At 34.9% G+C, this 19,326-nt stretch overlaps 1 protein-coding gene across 4 annotated transcripts in view; it reads left to right on the forward strand.

The window, feature by feature from the left end:
• IL6ST (interleukin 6 cytokine family signal transducer) overlaps positions 1-19,326 on the forward strand; it is a 53,993-nt gene that overhangs the window by 22,746 nt on the left and 11,921 nt on the right. For 3 of the 4 annotated variants that reach the window (XM_004744639.3, XM_004744638.3, XM_004744640.3), the window contains 9 exons: positions 1,042-1,118; positions 5,946-6,251; positions 7,101-7,221; positions 11,281-11,447; positions 11,959-12,113; positions 14,052-14,211; positions 16,081-16,163; positions 16,787-16,997; positions 17,454-17,636. In XM_004744639.3, coding sequence (XP_004744696.1) covers positions 1,055-1,118; positions 5,946-6,251; positions 7,101-7,221; positions 11,281-11,447; positions 11,959-12,113; positions 14,052-14,211; positions 16,081-16,163; positions 16,787-16,997; positions 17,454-17,636 — 1,450 coding nt within the window. In that variant the 5' untranslated portion in view covers positions 1,042-1,054. Of the gene's footprint in view, positions 1-1,041; positions 1,119-5,945; positions 6,252-7,100; positions 7,222-11,280; positions 11,448-11,958; positions 12,114-14,051; positions 14,212-14,594; positions 14,627-15,119; positions 15,125-16,062; positions 16,164-16,786; positions 16,998-17,453; positions 17,637-19,326 lie in introns of those variants that run through there. The other variant, XM_045075319.1, reaches the window with a different exon arrangement.

Consider the following 19,326-nt stretch of genomic DNA (forward strand, 5'->3'; position numbering starts at 1 on the left):
GTTGTTGTGAGTACCTGTAATTAATTGTGATTGAGTTACTTGAATTTTTCTGTTCTACTGTGTTCGTGTTTGGTTGCTTCTACTTTTCAGTACTTAAACTTGTATGAACATTCTTGTACGTGTCTTTCAGAGGAGTGAAGCACTGAACTTTTTTTTTTTTTTTTTTACTATGTACCTTGCCTGGGTAGATTTTGTTGGTTTTTAATTGAGGTCTAATTTATAAAGAATAAAAGTTGATAGTTGGGTGGTTTTTAGTTTGGGACTGTTACAAATAAAGCTGCTATATGAACATTTGAGTATAAGTCTTCATGAGGACATGTATTAGTATTTTTAGTTCTCTGGACACATTCTTAGTGAAATATGTATTAACTACTATTACGTACATTTAACTTGGTAAAGAACTGCCAAATCATTTTCCAAAGTGTCTGTATCATCTTGCATTCCTTTCTGGGGTAGTTTTAATTTGTATCTCTCATTATGAGTGGGGTTGAAAGTACCATTTTTTAATGTTTTAAATAATTTGTATTTTCTTTCTTAAATTACCTATTCAGCTCACCTTACTGCTTCTTCTAGGTGTTTGAATATTTTAGTGATGTGTAGGTATTCTTCATATAGTAGGGGATTTTTTTTTGGTCATGGTATTATGAATTACAAACTTTCTTTTCCATTTTGGCAAATACTTTTTGAGATTGCTTTTGGTGGGTTTTGCCGTATGTCTCTCTGAAGTACTGTCTCACACAGTCTTTACTAATAATTTACTAATAATGTAAATCTTCACATAATAAACAAGATTGCCCTTTTAATTAACCTTAAAGTATAAATTGTGTTCCATCACTTTTGTATGTAGCCATGACTCTGTTGGGAATAAAGAAAAACATTCTGATGACTTAGATTTGTTTTCTGCATGCTCATAAAATTTTACTACCTTTTAGAAGAAGATGCCTATCCGGTGAAAACAAGAGCTTTAGGAATTGTGTCTTTACTTACTATGTGTAATAAGAGAAAAAATAATAAAAATAATACTATGTGTGTCTTTTACAGAAATTAATGCAAGATGTTGACATTGCAAACTTGGATAGTGCACGTGTTGTTTATTTTCTTCACCACTGAATCTGTAGGTAAGGTTCATGAAATAGACTACCTCCCAACCTCATAAATTTGTTTATGTATTTTTGTATAATTATATAATTAAGCTTATGCTTCATAATTACGTAATTATATTAATGTTTCTATTCTTTCTAGGGTCATTATTGGGATAATAATGCTGCTGTAACCTAAAATGATTGTGAAATGTAAAAATATTCCTGATAAATTATAGTACGAGTTGAAACAGTCTCCCAGTAAAAATGCTGTTTAAGTATACTAACGATAACTTTAAGGTGGGGGGGAATACATTGCTGGTTTTTTGGGCATTTTTTTTAATACATAGGAGAAAATCTATTAACCTTCAGCACTTCACTTTTTAATGGCCAAAGGTGTCACTGAACCGCACTGTGTTAGTGATAGGTCTGGAATCCACAGCCTCATCCTTGAACTGGTTGTTACTAGTAGACAAGAGATAAGTACAGAAATTAAGAGTAAATGTTTAGAATCTTTAAACAGTTTGATGTAGCTATGACATCCAAGCATGCCATCACTGGACTTAAAGATATGGTATAGAGCAAAAGTGTAAGTCTGTGAAAGATTGGGGGTAAAAAACCAAACCGATCTTTAACCACTGGTAGTTTTAGAAGCACTGCTGTAAATGAACCCCTTTCAAAATCTAGGAATGCAACTTCTTTTTGAACACTTTAAGTGACATAAGACTTAACTTTGAAAATTGTTGTTATTTAGAAAATCTTTTCCTTATTTTTGAGCCCAAATTTTCCTTGTAACTTTTTCCCATTATCCCTAATTCTGGAGTAGTTCCACTTTTTCTTCCCACTGTTCAACTTTTAGAAAATACTGAAGGACTGCTTTCATGTGTCTCTAAGGCCTCTTTTGCCCAAACTAAACTTACCAAGTTGTCCTAAAAATTCTTCATAGGACTTGGCTTCTAACCCTGTACATGTTGATTACCCTCCTGATTCTTCTCTTGGTTGCTCATAGCACATTCCAAATACAAGACCATCACACCTCTCATACTTACCAGCTATAGGACTTAGGCCAGTTACTTGATCTGTGTCAGTTTCCTGATGATTTAAAAAATCACCATAATAATTGTTCCTCTCTCCTAGGGGTATTGTGAGAATTAAATGAGTTACTATACACAAGCCATCTGAACAGTGCCTGGCCCAGAGTAAACATTATAAAAAGGATAGTAATTATGTAATTGTTACTGAGGTTTTAATGAAAACATACTTATGAAAAAAAAATTAGTTTATGTACCAGAACTGGACATGGTCTGAGTAGAGTGATTTTATTTTTATTTTGATCTGAGCATCATTCTTACTCAGCATAGTATTTGGCCAGCTAAGATAAACTGTAGTTTCAGTTAAGTTACTTGTCAGTGAAAAGTCTTAGGTTTTCACATGAATTCCTTCAAGCCATTTCTCCCTTACCCTATATTTAATCTCAGCCTAAATAAGAGAGATTTTGCTCTCTAGCAAATTTCATTATATTAGTTTTGGCCTTTTGGTCTAATCATATTAACATCCAGTGTTAGAGATCTTTCATAGCCTTGTCCTTTGCTATTTGGTGTGTGTGTGTGTGTTCTGCCAGATTATTGAAAAAAATGTTCAAAATAACAGAAGTAACCTTACTGCTGCCTCACAAATTACTCTAAAACTTCATGGCTTTAAATGACAATAATTTACTACTACTCACAGTTTGTGTGTGTTGGGAACAAAGTTGGGCACAGCTGGACTATTTCATCTTTGCTCTATGATGTCTGGGGTGGGGAGTCACTTGGAATATTCAAAGATTGGGGACTAGAATCATCTGAAGGCACTCTCATTTATATGTCTGGTATTGATTCTGTCTGTAGGTTAAGGGCTTTGCTAGGCTTATTGGCCAGAACACCACATGTGGTCTCCCCATGTGGCCTTGGCTTCCCCTGCAACATGTGACTGAGTTCCATGGACAGATGTCCAAGAGAAAAAGAATGCTGGTTGAAAGTTGTATTCTTCTAACGATCTAGTTAGTCATACAGCACATTCCATTGGCTTGGGCAGACCTAAGCTCCCACACAGATTTGAGGGCAGGAAGGGAATATTGAGCCCATTTCTTTGTGGAAGGAGTATCAATCACATTGTAAAAAAAAGTGGGATGCGGTAAATACATAGGTGTGACCGTATTTGGAAAATAACAGTCTGCTGTAAGGACTGAAAACAGGTACTTCGGCATACTCCATTGAAGACCTCTGTCTCACTGACTTCTTTTTTGTAGAAGTTTATATATGAGTAATCAATTAAGGATGTCTTTTTTGAACCTATGAAATTTCTGTGTGTGTAGATCAGTAACAGTCAGATACCAGCAGTTCTGTCGTGTTCAGCTGTTACCTGTTAAGGTATACTAATCCACATTTCATCATCTTGTCTACATGGTTCCAACTAAGTTTATCAAATGGCTTTTTTAAATTAAAACATTTCTCTCTCTACAATTTAATCTCAAATAGCCTGGTACCCCTGTAAAAATGGGATTAATTTGGCATAGGACGCTTTTAATGAGTCTTTGTTTTCACTCTGGAACATCTGCTCATGTCTAGTATCTCTCTCATTCTGTGTGATTAAAAATGAATACTGAGTCTGTAGTTACATCTTAGGTTATTTAATATTCTAAAATATATTTCATATTTACTATTCTTTATTACTTTAGAGAAAGTAAGTAAAACAGGAGTGATTTTACCAAGGAAGAAAGTGAAGTCTAGGGATTTGGAAGGACTGGCCCAGTATCACAGGGTAACTTAATAAAATCCCACAAGATGAAGCTCCATATATTTGGAAGTGTAAAGAAGTATGTGCCCTGGGCACATATTAGACATATTAGACATGTATAATAATAGCATGGTCATATAAACAGCCCACCTTAAAAGTTTTGAAACAAAGAAATCCACATTCCTACTCTGGGCATTATAGATTTGATGAGATGTTCCAGGATTCCATTGGAGAGTAAAGTTTTGACTGCAAAGAAAAAAAAAACTTAAAAGTACAGTTTTTAATTCTTCCTGCTGACTTTGAAAGAATCTTCCATACCCTGTCAGCGTGACTTGATTGTCTTGGAGAGTAGTAATAATTGTGATAGGCTTATCATTACTACTGGTGGACTTTCAAATACCAGGCATTATAATAGGTGCTTTATGTAAGTAATTTTAATCTCAACTCTTCAAGATAGCTTTTTTATTACCGGTGCCTGGGTGGCTCAGTCTGTTAAGTGTCTGCCTTTAGCTCAGGTCATAGTCTCAGGATCCTGGGATCCAATTGCACATCAGGTTCCCTGCTTAGCAGGGAGTCTGCTCCTTTTACCTGCCATTGCCCCTGATTGTTCTCTCTCTCCCTCTCTCTCTTTCTCTTTTTTATTAAAAAGATAATAACTTCATTTTCCAAGTGAAAAACACTGAACCTCAGGATAGGTTACCACCCAGAAACCCTTGGCAAAAGGATTCACTAGGGAAAGTTGCCTTGTGTTTCTGGGCAGTGAGGCTATAGTCAAGCCAAGTAGTTAGGATTTTATCTTGATGGTGTAGGCAGCCATTAAATAATTTAAAACACGGAAATAGTATGATCATTTTGAATAGTAACTCTGATAGCAGCATGTAAGATAAACTGGAAGGAGGTCAGACCATGGTATAATGGCCTCAGCTTCAGCAGGCAAAAGGGACTGGTGAGAGAAAGGTTGACAGACATCTTAATAGAACCAACCAGACTGAGTGCAATACTATGAAGTTGGAAGAGGTATTGAAGGCAACTATAAGATATCTGGCCTCGATGACTGGATATAAATAGTGCTGTTAGCAGAGGTAGAGAAATAAGAGTAAGTTTGAAAGGGATTGTGATACATAGAAGTTTTAGATGTGTTCATCTTTTTTCTGTTTTTTAAGATTTATTTGAGAGAGTGGGTACCTAGGGGGAAGCGCAGAGGGAGAGAATCTCAATCAGACTCCCCACTGAGTACAGAGCCTGACGTGGGGCTCGATCCTGCAACCCATGTGATGACAACATGAGTCAAAACCAAGAGTCAGACACTCTTAGAGTTGGGCTGCTCAGGTGCCCTTTAGATGTATTTATCTTAAAGTACTTAGGAAGGATTTCAAGTGGATATGTCTTGCAAGTTACTGAAAAGAAGAGGAAGTTCGAGCTGGAGATAGGGATTTAGTTGCCATCAGCATGGAGTTAGGTGATAGTTGAAGCATACACTTCTGGTATAGTTCTTTCTACGCAGGCTGATTTTGTTTTGTTTTTAATACGGGATTTTATCCCATTTATTGTTAAAACTAATTTATTTGGCCATCTTGTTCTGTATTCTTTATGTTCTTTGTTGTTCTGTTGCTCTATCCTTTGTTGTTTGGAATTTTGATAAATGAACATTGTCTACTACCTTCCCTGACCCCATCCATACCCCCAACACCATTCGGAACTGGAGAGAACAGAGCCTACCACTGCTGCTTTGCTGGAAGGTGTAATTTAGACCCTGAGTCTGAATCAAAGAATGGGATTGGTGGTAGAGTAAGTGTGAATCACGCTGCAGGCAGTCTGTGTTTCCTAAAGCAAAGTCAGAATGTTACGCAAAAAAAAAAAAAAAAAAAAAAAAAACCTGAGGCTTACAGAGGTCTTTTTTTCATCAGCCTTGTAATTTGTATATTTACAAATTGAGGCACTGAATTCTGGCTATATTATTTTTTCACTGTGTAATTCTTCTTCGCTGGCTTTAAGAGATATTTTAGTGAAGATTGAGGACTGCATTGATAAATACCATTTTATACCAGAATAATTCAGTACATTTTTCTATTTTCCCTTGTTCCCTTTCAGGTGAACTTCTAGAGCCATGTGGTTATATCAAACCGGAATCTCCAGTTGTACAGCTTGGTTCTAATTTCACTGCGGTCTGTGTGCTAAAAGAAAAATGTATGGATTATTTCCATGTAAATGCTAGTTACATTTTCTGGAAAACAAACCATCTAACTGTTCCTAAAGAACAATATACCACCATAAACAAAACAGCATCTAGTGTCACATTTACAGATACATCTTCATTAAATACTCAGCTGACTTGCAACATTCGTACATTTGGACAAATTGATCAGAATGTTTATGGAATCAGAATAATTTCAGGCTGTAAGTTTCATTTTGTTTTTGTCTTATTTCAAACTTTGTTATGACTGTTGAATTCCACTTGTAATGTCTCTTAGTCTTTATGAAATGCAGTTACTTGTTGGCTTTATTGACTTTGAACATGCTTTTTTTAAAAAATAAGTTTCGAAGTGGAAGTCCATTTGCATTACTGCTGTACAAAAAGCTTGAAGAGTAACATATCCTGAGAGTCAAGTATCTGTTTCCTAGAAAAATGTTTTTAGATGAGACCCACAAAAAACAGTTCTTGAATTGAAATTTGTCAGTATATCCATAGTAATTTTCAGTACTCTTTAATTGGTGAGGAGATCACATACAAAGCAACTATCTGAAGGTGAGTAAAGACTGGAGAACGTCCTGTTGTGTCAGAGTAAACTTAGTCTGATCTAAGAGAAGCTTGTCAAATTTGTGGATCCCAAGACCATAATTTTGGTATTTGCTTTTCCTCCAACAGAGTTTAAGAAAACAATAGGAGGATAAATAAAAGTAAATCATTTGGTTCCATTTAAATGCTTCTTACTAACATGCAGTAATACTTAATAAAATACACTTCATGGGGAATTCAATACTCTTAACTAGTTACAAATGAAAGTTGATTTTGTGTAGAAAATTAATCTGAAACATGCTAGTTAGTTACAGAAAATGTATATAAATATAAAAAGTACGAGTTTAAGTAGAAAAGATGAATTTTTAGTCCCTAGTCTTTCACTATGTCTGGGGGTGTTTTGTTCATTTTTCATCTAATTTAGTTTGCTGATGTCTTGGGTAGTATATAAATTACATGTTATTTGTGGGTAGAAAGCTTTTGAAAATTGCACATTTTTTCCCTTTTAGTGCCTCCAGAAAAACCTAAAAATTTGAGTTGCATTGTGAATGAAGGAAAGAAAATGATGTGTCAGTGGGATCCTGGAAGGGAAACATATCTGGAAACGAACTTCACTTTAAAATCTGAATGGCAAGTTTTTAAGTTTTTTGTATGTTGAACTCAATAATTTGTCATTTGTGCTAGAGTTTCTGTTTCTTAAGGTAGAAATAGTAAATGCAGATTTTTGTCTAAGCTTTTATTTTAGAGCATCTGAAACAAAATTTGGAAAGAATAGTATAATAAATTCCCATGTGTTCATCATCCAGCTCATGACCAGTCTTCTGTATACTCCACCCCAAATTATCTTAAAGGAAATCTGAGACATCATATCATCTTACCCATAAATATTGTAGTTCATACCTCTGAAAGATAGGGATACTTTAAGACACGTAACTGTATACCATTATTATACCAAAATATAACTGAAGAAACTTCGATAGATTGTCCCATTTTCAGTTAGTTTCATGTTTACTCAGATGTTTCATGAATATATATATAGACATAATTTTATAAATTTTTTTGAGTATAGTTGACACATAATGTTAAAACAGTTTCAGCCATACAGTGTGGTGATTGAACACTTGATCTTAGGCAGTGCTTACCACAAGCATAGCTTCTGTCATCACATAACACTTTTAAAATGGCATTGTATTCCCTATGCTGTGACACAAATATTTGTATATATTTTTACGAGTCATCAAATCACAATCTCCATGCATTACAAATTGGTTTTTATTTTTTAAACCGTAGATTCTGCCTGGTTTTCTTTTACTTTGCAATTCAGTCATTAAAGTAACTGTTAACACATTGTTTAACATAGTCCTCTTTTTTTTTTTTTTTTTGGCCTTAGAAATTTCTATTCAGTCTAGACACTTGATCAGATTTAGGTTTTTTGTTTTGTTATTCCAAAAGTAATTCGTTGAGTTCATTTTTGTGAATCATACAAGATAGGGGATAATTTCATTCTTTTGTAGGTGAATATCCAGTTATCCCAACACTGTTACGAATTCCCCTGGGCCCCTTGTCAAATATTTGGCATAATCAATTGAATTATGCTTGGGTTTATTTCCAGGCTTTTAGTTCTTTCCACTGGTCAGTCTATTTTTAATGCTAGTACTATATGTTTTGATGACTCTTAACTTGATAGTATAGACCAAAATCAGGAAGTGGGATGTTTTCCAGCTTTATTCTTTTATTCCTCAGGATTTTTTTTTTTTTTGACTGTTCAGTCATTTGTGTTTCCACATAAATTTTCGAGTGTTTTTCTTTACTTTTGTAAAAAATTACCATTACAATCTTGATAAAGATTGCATCGATTCTATAGATGGCTCTTGGTGGTATTAATGTTTTAGCAAGATTAATTCTTGGAATTTGTGGGCATGGGGTACCTTTCCATTTATTGTGTTTGATTTCTTTCATCAATGTCTTAGAGTTCAGAATAGAGATCTTTTACCTCCCTAGTTAAATGTATTCTATTTTCTTGTTTCTGATGCTTGATAGTTTCAAACATTTTGATTTTTGATTTTTAGAAAATTCATTGTAAGTATATAGAAGCACTACTGATTTTTGTATTTTAATTTTGTATTGTGCAACTTTACTAAATGCACTCATTAGATCTAACATCTTTTGGTTGAGAGCTTTTGTTTTTCTGATACTAAGATGGAGAAGTGGTTTCAGGTACTGTTGTCAGCTTGATCCATTCTTTATAAAAGTTTCCCTTTTTTTTTGTAAAGACAGGTTTTGTTTATTGGACTTGGCTTTGATATGATTGACACACACTGCAGTACATAGTACAAATTGATCTTAAACAGTTCTTGACTGCAGTTTTTATCAAAAGCTGGAAGAACTTTGCAGTGAATGCTTATACAGATCCATCTTTAGATCCTATAATTAACATTTTACTGTGTTTGCTTTATCACATATGTGGTGTTTATGCATACTTCTCTCCACCTATCCATCTTTTTTTTTTTTTTAATGTATTTCAGAGTGACTTGCAGGAGTTCGTATATTTCACCCTTAAACACTCCAGCATTTACATTATTAAGTAGATGTAATTATACATTTACAGGTATATTTTTGGTTTTTGGTAAAATTTATATGCACCTTTAAATATAACTTAGATACCTGAAGCGTTATCAGTCAGTGACCCTTGACTAGTCTAGTTACGTAACTTAGACCTTACCAAGATACAAAACATTACTCATACCCCAGAGAGTTCACTCTGCTCCTTCCCAGTCAGACCTACCCACCACCCTATCTCACCCTGTCCCACAAAGCAACTACTGCAGTGATTTTTCTCCACTATAAATTCTTGTTTGTTCCTACTGTCATGTAGATGTAATCATACAGCATGTATAGTCCCTAGCATCCTCCAAAGATGAGGGTTCCCCCCCTTCATTACGAATTCATACTGAAACACATTTTACATGTTCAGTCCATTACTATGAACTTTCCTTGATGCTTACATTGTCCCATCTTTGGATAGGAACCTGCTCAGGTTGGCTTTTCCTTTTGACTTCACTCACTAGTCTTTGATAGCTGTCTTCGACAGCTTCCTTCCTTTTTGATATGACATGACTTTGCAGATTCATCTTAGTATATATGTCCTTCCCCAGGCCAAGAATCAACCATTTCCCAGGTAGCCATGGTTCCATTTAATAGAAAATACTGATTAGACTTCAGTCAAGCTAGGGGAGCTTACTGCTATGGGGTTGTTCTAGGGTTTTACAGTAGATACAGCTAGGCAATGTTTTTAAGGTAAAATACATCATGCACTAATACTGATATTTCCAGTTTAAAATCTGGACTACCTGTTTTTACTTAATTTCATCCATCTAACATTACACCTTCTGTGCTGAAAACCTTAGTCTCCAGCAGCACCAATATAGTAGTTCTTTGCTTTATCTCATAGTAAGCAGCACCTGCAGAATAGCAATGCCAATATCAGCATGAACAGTGAATACTAAAATGAATTTTAAGATTGTTTTTCTTCCCCTAAGGATATAGTTAAATTACTTTTTTTGTGTGTGGGTTTTTTTTTTTTTTTAAGATTATTTATTTATTTATTTGATGAGATCACAAGTAGGCAGAGAGGCAGACAGAGAGAGAAGGAAGCAGGCTCCCCGCTGAGCAGAGAGCCCGATTCGGGGCTTGACCCTGGGATCATGACCTGAGCCGAAGGCAGAGGCTTTAACCCACTAAGCCACCCACGTGCTCCTTAAATGACGTTTTAAAGCTACTTAAAGGGGTGCCTGGGTGGCTTAGTCGGCTCAGGTCATGCTCAGGTCATGCATGATCCCAGCGGCCTGGGATCACACTCTGAATCAGGCTTCCTGCTCAGCAAGGAGCCCGCTTTTCCCTCTCCCACTCCCCTTGATTCTGCTTGCTCGCTCGCTCTCAAAGAAATAAAATCTTAAAAAAAAAATTACAAAAATTAAGGCACTTAAAATAGTTTGTGTGTTAAAGCACCAACTCAGTACAAGAGTTCATATGTTTCATTTTGCTTTTGATTTTTAGGAATTCTTTAATTGAGAAATAATTGATCTACAATATCCTGTTTATTTCAGGTATACATCATAGTCATTCATAAAAGTTAACCTGTTCGTGGTTTTGACTTAACCTCCTACTTTAAAAAAAAAGTGTGTATATGTCTTTTTAATTGATGCATAATTTAAAATTGAGTAAATAGTACCACTTGAAACTTTTTTCATGATAGAAATCAGAAAGGGTTTGACTGGAAAGAGACTAAGGGAGTTTTCTGGGGTTGACAGAAATTCTGACCTTGTCCTCCTATCACCTCCTAGTATATTGTGCTTAGAATAATCGTAACTGCTTGAAGAAGGACATTGAGGGTCCAGTAAGGATTGTTTCAGGAATGGAAAGAAATAGTAGTAAGGTCACAGGAAATAGATGATTTTTAGAGATGGGTCATCGGGGATAGTGCATATTATTCTAAATGCAATGTTCTTGGTGTAAAATTTTGAAAAAAATGTTTTAAGATACAGCTCAAACTCCATTTTAAAGGGACGCCTAATAGTTCTTAAGAAATTTTATTTTAAGCTGTAACAGTCTGGGCCTCATCAGGTAACCTTTTTCACAGTAATTTTTTAAAATCTCTTTTTAATGCAGTTCTTCCATTTTTGTATTTAGGGCAACAGAGAAGTTTGCTGATTGTAAAACAAAACGTGACACCCCCACCTCATGCACTGTTGATTATTCTCCTGTGTATTTCGTCAACACTGAAGTCTGGGTAGAAGCAGAGAATGCCCTTGGGAAAGTTACATCGGATCATATAAATTTTGATCCTGTAGATAAAGGTAGTTAGAAGCCTGAATTTGAGAATTTACTGGGGTATATACAGTGGCCTTTTTCTATATACAGAAAAAGGGCTAACTCTTTTAATGATTTTTATAAATTTGCTTTAATAACAACATTGAAAATCTGGAAAAATAATAATACAGCTGTACTACAGTGTTTTTGACTTAGAATGTTACCTGCTAGTATTTATGCAATTATCAAACGTTTTACAACATAGCAATTAGAGTATACATGTTTTGTTTTTATTGTCTCTGTCTTTACATACATCATAAATCTTTGTCTTTTGATAACTGAACCTGAAAAGATTAATAGGCACATAATAACTTGACAAAACTACAATTTCTTTAGAAACCTTTTCATTATAATAGTATGACATTGCATTGTTTTCAAAAATAATAGTTCATTTGGTAAGAATAAATATGAAACAAAAATAAGTAGTACGTTTTGAGTTTGTATAAGAAGTTGTAAAAATGAACCATGATAAATATTCGGATTTATTTTATTCTTCAGTGAAGCCCAATCCACCACATAATTTATCCGTAAGCAACTCAGAGGAACTGTCCAGTATCTTAAAATTGACATGGATCAACTCAAGTATCCAGGATTTTATAAGACTGAAATACAACATTCAATATAGGACCAGAGATTCCTCAGTTTGGAACCAGGTAAATTGCAAGTTACTGTTTATGCAAATAGTCTCGCAACCCTCTAACCTAAAAGTCTGAATATCCTAAGGTTGTGGTTACATGAAATACTTTGCTTGATACCTCTTCTTGATCTGTGTTTCACGTAGGTGCAAACAGGAAGACATTCAGATTGAAAATACAGTTTTGCAAAAAAAAAAAAAAAAAAAAAAAGAAAAGAAAATACAGTTTTGCTTAGTACGGTAGCTTTGAAGTATGGGAGTGATACCAGGTGGTAAGGAGTAGTACTTTCGATGGGAGGTGAAAGGAACACAAAAAATGAGCAAATAAAGGGGGGGAGTACATAAAGAGATTATTTGGCTAAGTAGAGCAGGGGTTGGCAAACTAAATCTGCAAGCCAATTTCAGCCAGCCATCTGTCTTTAAAAATAAAGTTTTAAAATATTGTCTTTGGCTATTTTGTGCTGCAGCGGACAAGTTGAGCAGTTGGAACGGAGACTGTCTGGCCCACAGCCTAAAATACTCACTATCTAGTTAGCGCGTTTTAGAAAGCATGTCAACTTTTTAGTAGAGGAAATAGTAGTTGGGGAACTTAAAGACTGAAAAGGAACAGAAGAGTATACCAAAGATGATGCTGCCACCAAAAGAAGTACTTGGAACTTTTAAAAAAGACAATCACCATAGCTTGTGCTCCCCGTAATATTTGTCACAACTTCATTTGTCACTAACACCGTGCTTTTTCTTTCTCTTGTTGCAATAATGAGCTCATAAGGATTTGAGCTCATGATTTTAATACTTCTGCTCTCCATTCCACTTACAGAAGGACTGGTCAAAATAAAATTAGAAAAAGCAACAAATGAAAATGGATTAATGCTTCATGTTAGACAGTATACATACCTGAACTTAAAAGTATTTTTTGAGGGCGCCTGGGTGGCTCAGTGGGTTAAGCCGCTGCCTTCGGCTCAGGTGATCTCAGGGTCCTGGGATTGAGTCCCACATCGGGCTGTCTGCTCAGTGGGGAGCCTGCTTCCTCCTCTCTCTCTGCCTGCCTCTCTGCCTACTTGTGATCTCTCTCTGTCGAATAAATAAATAAAATCTTTAATTAAAAAAAAAGTATTTTTTGATATCACAGAAACTTAATTCATTAATAATAACAAAAAAATGATACCTGCTTTGTATTCACTATTGAAATATCATAGTAATGAAATTCCATAGTAATAGAATTAGTTATTATCTGTATTCTCTCTTCCTGAAAACAAGTTTTGTTTTTCTTGATTGGGCTAGATACCTGCCTTTTTCCTATCCAGAGTTGCACTCTGCTCTTCCCTACTGTGCTTACTCTTATCTTGGAATGCTGACCTGTATGGATTTCATCTGTGGGTTCACATGCTCTCTGGTTTCTTGGTGAATATGGTTAAAGGAAGCAGGGGATCTGGCAAGAGAGAAAAGTGAGATCAGCATATTTATTTTCCCTGCTTCCTCCTGGAGCTGCCCATTCTCTCAGCCTAAGGTCACTGCTCTACTAAAGTTAATCCTGTCTGACCCTCTTCTCCCAGTTGCTGTTGCCAGCCCTTTTGGCCTGGGGGTAATAACAGTTCCAAGCCCCTGAGTAATGACCACTATCTAAGGTTTCCCTATACTCTGCCCATACTTGCTTTTAAAACCCTTCTTGAATTGAATTCTAATTGGAGTATACTATCTTTCTTCTGCTGAAACTCTAAGTGTTACAGGCCCAATGGAAGAAAAATAAATAAATGAAGGATTAATAATAGATGTTTCCATACTTTGAAATATACTAACTTCACTAACTCAGACAGCTTTTTGATTTGCATTTATATCTCTCCTGAGCTTGAATTTATTAGTCCTGTTTCATTAAATGAGTTTCCAAATGTTAGGGAATTTAGGACAGTTAAAATAAATACATGGATTTTTTTAATTAGTTGATCTGCTTTGATTTCAGATTCCTCCTGAAGATACAGCATCCACTCGATCTTCCTTCACTGTCCAGGACCTTAAACCTTTTACAGAATATGTATTCAGGATTCGTTGTATGAAGGAAGATGGTAAAGGCTTCTGGAGTGACTGGAGTGAAGAAGCAAGTGGTATCACATATGAAGATAGTGAGTAATTAAGATACATGAGGAAATAAAGTTTTTGGAATTAGGGCTATGAATTGTATCTGGTTTTAGTAATGTAGACCACTCCTTATTTTATGACCATTTTATTCAAACTTGTATTTTACACTTCTGTTCTAACATCAAGATGTAAAATGTGCATGATTGTGTTAATACATGATTCCTCATAAAGAAGATGCCCAGGAATGACCATGAGAAAACCACTGAACTAACAGTTAAGTCCAGAACACTTTATAAAGGATGGTAGTTCAAAGATACCCCCAAAAGAGAATCATATCCTAACTTCATTAAAGTCATACTAACAAAATATACCATAGTCACTCACTGTCAGAAATACATGTGTACTATTACTTGTTCGTTTCTACCAGCACTTAATAAACCCCTGGAAAAGAATCCTAGAGTTTTGGTTTATTTTCATTTTTCCTTTCCCCACCCCCCACGATCATACGGGGCATAGAACATAGAATCCAAAAGTCATAAAAGGGTATATAGGATCCAAGGTAAGATCTCCTGCCCACAACAGTTAAAATTAGTAATTTCTTTTGTAGCAGTCAAGAATGTGGCATACAGAATTTTTTCTTTTTGAACAGTTTTATTCCATAGTTTCATCCGTCAGGTGTCAATGGCAACAGCTCTGGGTTTAAAACCTCCTGTACCACCACTGTCCCTTCACTTCCGCTTCACTAGAGGTTAGATAGTGAAGAGAGAGTATCAAAGGCAGAAAAGTAAACTGCCTTTTCCTCTAGATTTTCTCTTATTCTCATAAGTGACATGAAAGAAAGTAGTTCTGCTATTGCTGATTTGAGGGTCTTCAACTGGATTTCTTTGTCTTGGCTAGGAATTCTTAAACTGGGATCCATGGGGCTTTGCAAGCTGGTGGGTCAGTTGCAGAGGGGAAGTGGGGAGGGTGGTTCCTGAACTCAAGTGTGGGCAAAATAATAATGGCTAGTGCCTGTGTGTGTTTTTTTGGGAGGGGAGATGGTGGAAATCATGAACCATTAGATTAAGCAATTCTTCAATTTAATGAGTGATTCCTCTAGGTTCTTTTTATGTTAGGAAGTCTTTTTGGACTATAACACTTCATTATAGTTTCTTGGTCTTGATTTTGTATACTCGAGTTGTGTATCTGTACTGGCAACCTTGTCCCCAGCCTTGTGTCCTTTTCTCTGTTATGTCCTCCATAATTACCTCTTTATAGTAAATCACATCATTGCTTAGACTTCCTTTTTTACTCTGTTGAACCATAGCTTAAACTTGAACCATACTGCACTTAAAAAATTCTAAAAAAAATCAGTTGATTGCATAGGAATTTTTAGAACCTAATTTATTAGCATTTGATACTTGTTTTATAAAGTGGATTTTCATTTCTCATGTTGGTGATTATGACGGCAACACTGCAAATTCATTTTTATTGTATCTTGTCAACAGTCCTAACGTAAGGTAATAAACTTAGCCCACATTTATTCCATTTATGTTGTTTTATATTCATACATATACACACAAACACACACATTTAGGAGTTTAAAGTATTTAAACATAATTTTTCAGTTTGAGTTTCAGCAGTAAGAAGTGATCCATCTTGGGTTGTACCTTAGAATATGTATGTAGTTTTATAATTTCATGACTAGAAGATATCTAAATATAATCTAAATTACCAGTATAATCTAAATTACCAAGTGATCTATTATCCTGACTAAAGGAAGACCCAGGCATAGCATTCTAGAATGGGGAAAATGGTAGTTTAAACAGTGACTAAAGGGCAAGAATATTAAGAACAAAGTAAGAGAATAATTTCCAAGATAATACTTTATTGTTAAAAACTTCTATTTTAAAAAGTTCATGTCATTTTTTTAGGACCATCCAAGGCACCAAGTTTCTGGTATAAGATAGAGCCATCCCATACTCATGGCTATAGATCTGTACAACTCATATGGAAGGTAAAAAAAAAAATTGCATGTTTATCTTTTGTCACTTAATGTAAATACATTTTATATGACATATGAGTGTAGTTTTTTAACTTAAATTTTGATTCATCTCAGTATCAGGAAAACATTTGACAAATAGAAACACAAAGCTTTGTATATATTACATAAACTGCAGGTTATATCTGTTAAGCATTTGTGAAAAGTTCTATGAGAAGGATTTTGTCTGTCATTGAACTTTCCTGAGTGTCTCATGGAAAACAATTTTTAAAGGTTTTGAGTAATCAAAATGTATTGCCAATAATAATTGTTCTTAACTCTGTAAGGCTGCAAGCATGTCCATACTAAAAAAAAAAAATACTCAGGAATAAAATACAATTTAGAGCCAGATAGCCACAGTGTAGGTACTAGATACAGAACTAAAAGCTAATGAAATCGTGCTACTTTTCTTCCTAGTCAAAGTTACAGGTTTATTCTTTCTTACTATGTAGTAGTTTACTTAAGGTAGTGAATTGTAAATGAGATTGCAGGTACCTTTTTTTCAGTTAAACATTTAGAGGTTTTACATAACAGCAGAATTTGTGAACACAGAGAAAACTGATTAACTTTTATTAAATTTTTAAAATATTTTATTATAGACATTGCCTCCTTTTGAAGCCAATGGAAAAATTTTGGATTATGAAGTGACTCTCACAAGGTGGAAATCACGTTTACAGAATTACACAGTTAATGAAACCAAATGGACAGTAAACATCACAAATGATCGTTACATAGCAACTCTCACAGTGAGAAATCTGGTTGGCAAATCAGATGCAGCTGTTTTAACTATCCCTGCTTATGACTTTAAAGGTTTGTGTCTGTGAGATGGCATCGACTTAAGGATGGGAAAAGGTGGTTCTTAAAGTAGAAGATACTCTGAGGCATAGTACATAGTTAACTTACGTGAACAGCCAAGTAATTTGTTTTATTCTTAGGTGGCTCACTTAAACTTTGAAGTAAACTGCTTAATTCATTTCAGTCTTTTCTGATTACTTGGTTTTTAAGACTATGGGATCCATGTATGAATATGACTTAAATATATTGTTCATAGCTTTCAAAGAAGGAAAAGGCCATTTACATATAGAAAACACTTGAATTTTGAGAAAGGAAGAATTTTAGTTGCATAAATTGTATGTAAATTATAATGTGCCTTTATTCATGGAAATCCATATTATCATATGTTACAAAAACTGATACGTAAAATACCAAAATTGCAGATTTTTAATGCTCACTTAACCATATTGGTATTCAACCTTTGTTTTAAAGCTACTCGCCCTGTAAGGGATCTTAAAGCGTTTCCCAAAGATAATATGCTTTGGGTGGAATGGACTGCTCCGAATGAATCTGTAAACAAATACATCCTTGAGTGGTGTGTATTATCAGATAAATCGCCTTGTATCCCAGACTGGCAACAGGAAGATGGATTAGTACACCGCACCTATTTAAGAGGTATTCCTGGTTAGAAAAAATTTAAGTTGATATCCTTATGTCTTACTCTTCAGACAGATTTTTCTTCTACGTATTTTTTGTGCGTTACAGATGCTGTGGTCCCCTGAAAAGTTAAATCTAGTTTGCCACATGTGTGACTCTCACCAAGTCACATCAAACCTCGTTCAGTTGCAGGGTCTTTTTATGGATAGAGTGGGGTTAATAGTATTTCTCTTTATAGTTAAGGAACACTTAAATTGTAAAGAGAAATATTATATGACCTCTGCCTGTAATTAGTTGCATTCTTTCTGTACCTGATTTAACTCCCTCATCCTGCAGTGAGAAAATACTTTTCCGTAGCCTCTGAATGACTTAACTCTTAAAGCTGTTGAATAGGGAAAGCGGAATTAGAACAGATTACTTTATGTCTTTTAACTGGAAGTTGTAATGGACAGAAAGTAATGATGTTGTAGAGCTCCAGAATGGTGGATTACCCTGTGTTTTAAGGTACAACTTAACTGTGTGGCTTTGAAGTGATAAAACAGCTTTAAAGAGAAAACATTTAGCTTGCATGTGCCACGCCTCTTCCTGCAAGTACCGCAGGATAACCATTAGAATTCAGCTGTGAGTAATATGATTAATTAGAGAAGCTATAAACAAGGACGTAATCAATCTGCCATAAGGTTTGTGAGTTTGATTTATAAAACAGGCTATTTGGCTCTCCTTACCCTCTTATTCAATAAACAATTTTAATAAATGTGGTTTCTTCTCAGCCTTATCAAAAGCAAGGTAGAGCTAAGAGGGAAGACCTACATTGGTAATAACTAGACAATAGAAATGTTTTTAAGATAGCATAGCATAATCTGCAGAGACAGGTTGCATAGGGAGCCCTGATAGTTCATAGCTCTGATAACATCACTGTATTAAAGCAGAATATAACACTCATCATCTTGTTAATACTGAGTCATCAAGAAAAAGTAAAGTTACTCTGTTTAAGAAAGCAATGGACCATATAATAACTTTACAACTTTACAAGTAATATTTAAGGAAATAAAAGTTCCTATTGAATGATAAACTTCAGTAAAATAAATATTTTCTGATGTGGACAGGTCAAATTCTGTAAAAAAAAGAACTTAAAAATTTTTAATATTGTGTATCGGTAATAGATTATTTTGTTAATTTGAAGAGATCAAAAGAATTTATAAATAATAAATAATTTTTTTTTAACTTTTGGGGGGAAATAGTACTAATTCTTTTTTTCCCAGTGACCTGACAAACCAGGGCCATTTCCCTAGCTCTTAACAGTGGGTCTTCAGGTAGTTCTCCAAGAATTAGTTAAAATATACAAACACTGTCGAACTATAAGACCAAGGATAATTTGAAATCAATGTTTTATTGTAAGTCCTGGATAATAATACAATAATTACTTTAACTGACAGTATATTTTTTTATTTCCATGATACTGGCAATAAAAGTAAGCTTTTATTTAACTTTTACTCTGTTAAGCTTGAATCCAGTACACACAAATCAATGCTTGATTTAAAAGCTGCAGTTCTAGGGGTGCCTGGGTGGCTCAGTGGGTTAAAGCCTCTTACCTTCAGCTCAGGACATAATCCCAGGGTCCTGGGATCGAGCCCCGAATCAGGCTCTCTGCTCAGCAGGGGAGCCTGCTTCTCCCTTCTCTCTCTCTGCCTGCCTCTCTGCCTACTTG

This window comes from Mustela putorius, unplaced genomic scaffold, assembly GCF_011764305.1.
Source record: "Mustela putorius furo isolate JIRA1106 unplaced genomic scaffold, ASM1176430v1.1 tig00000145_pilon_pilon_pilon, whole genome shotgun sequence".
Taxonomy (NCBI): Eukaryota; Metazoa; Chordata; class Mammalia; order Carnivora; family Mustelidae; genus Mustela; species Mustela putorius.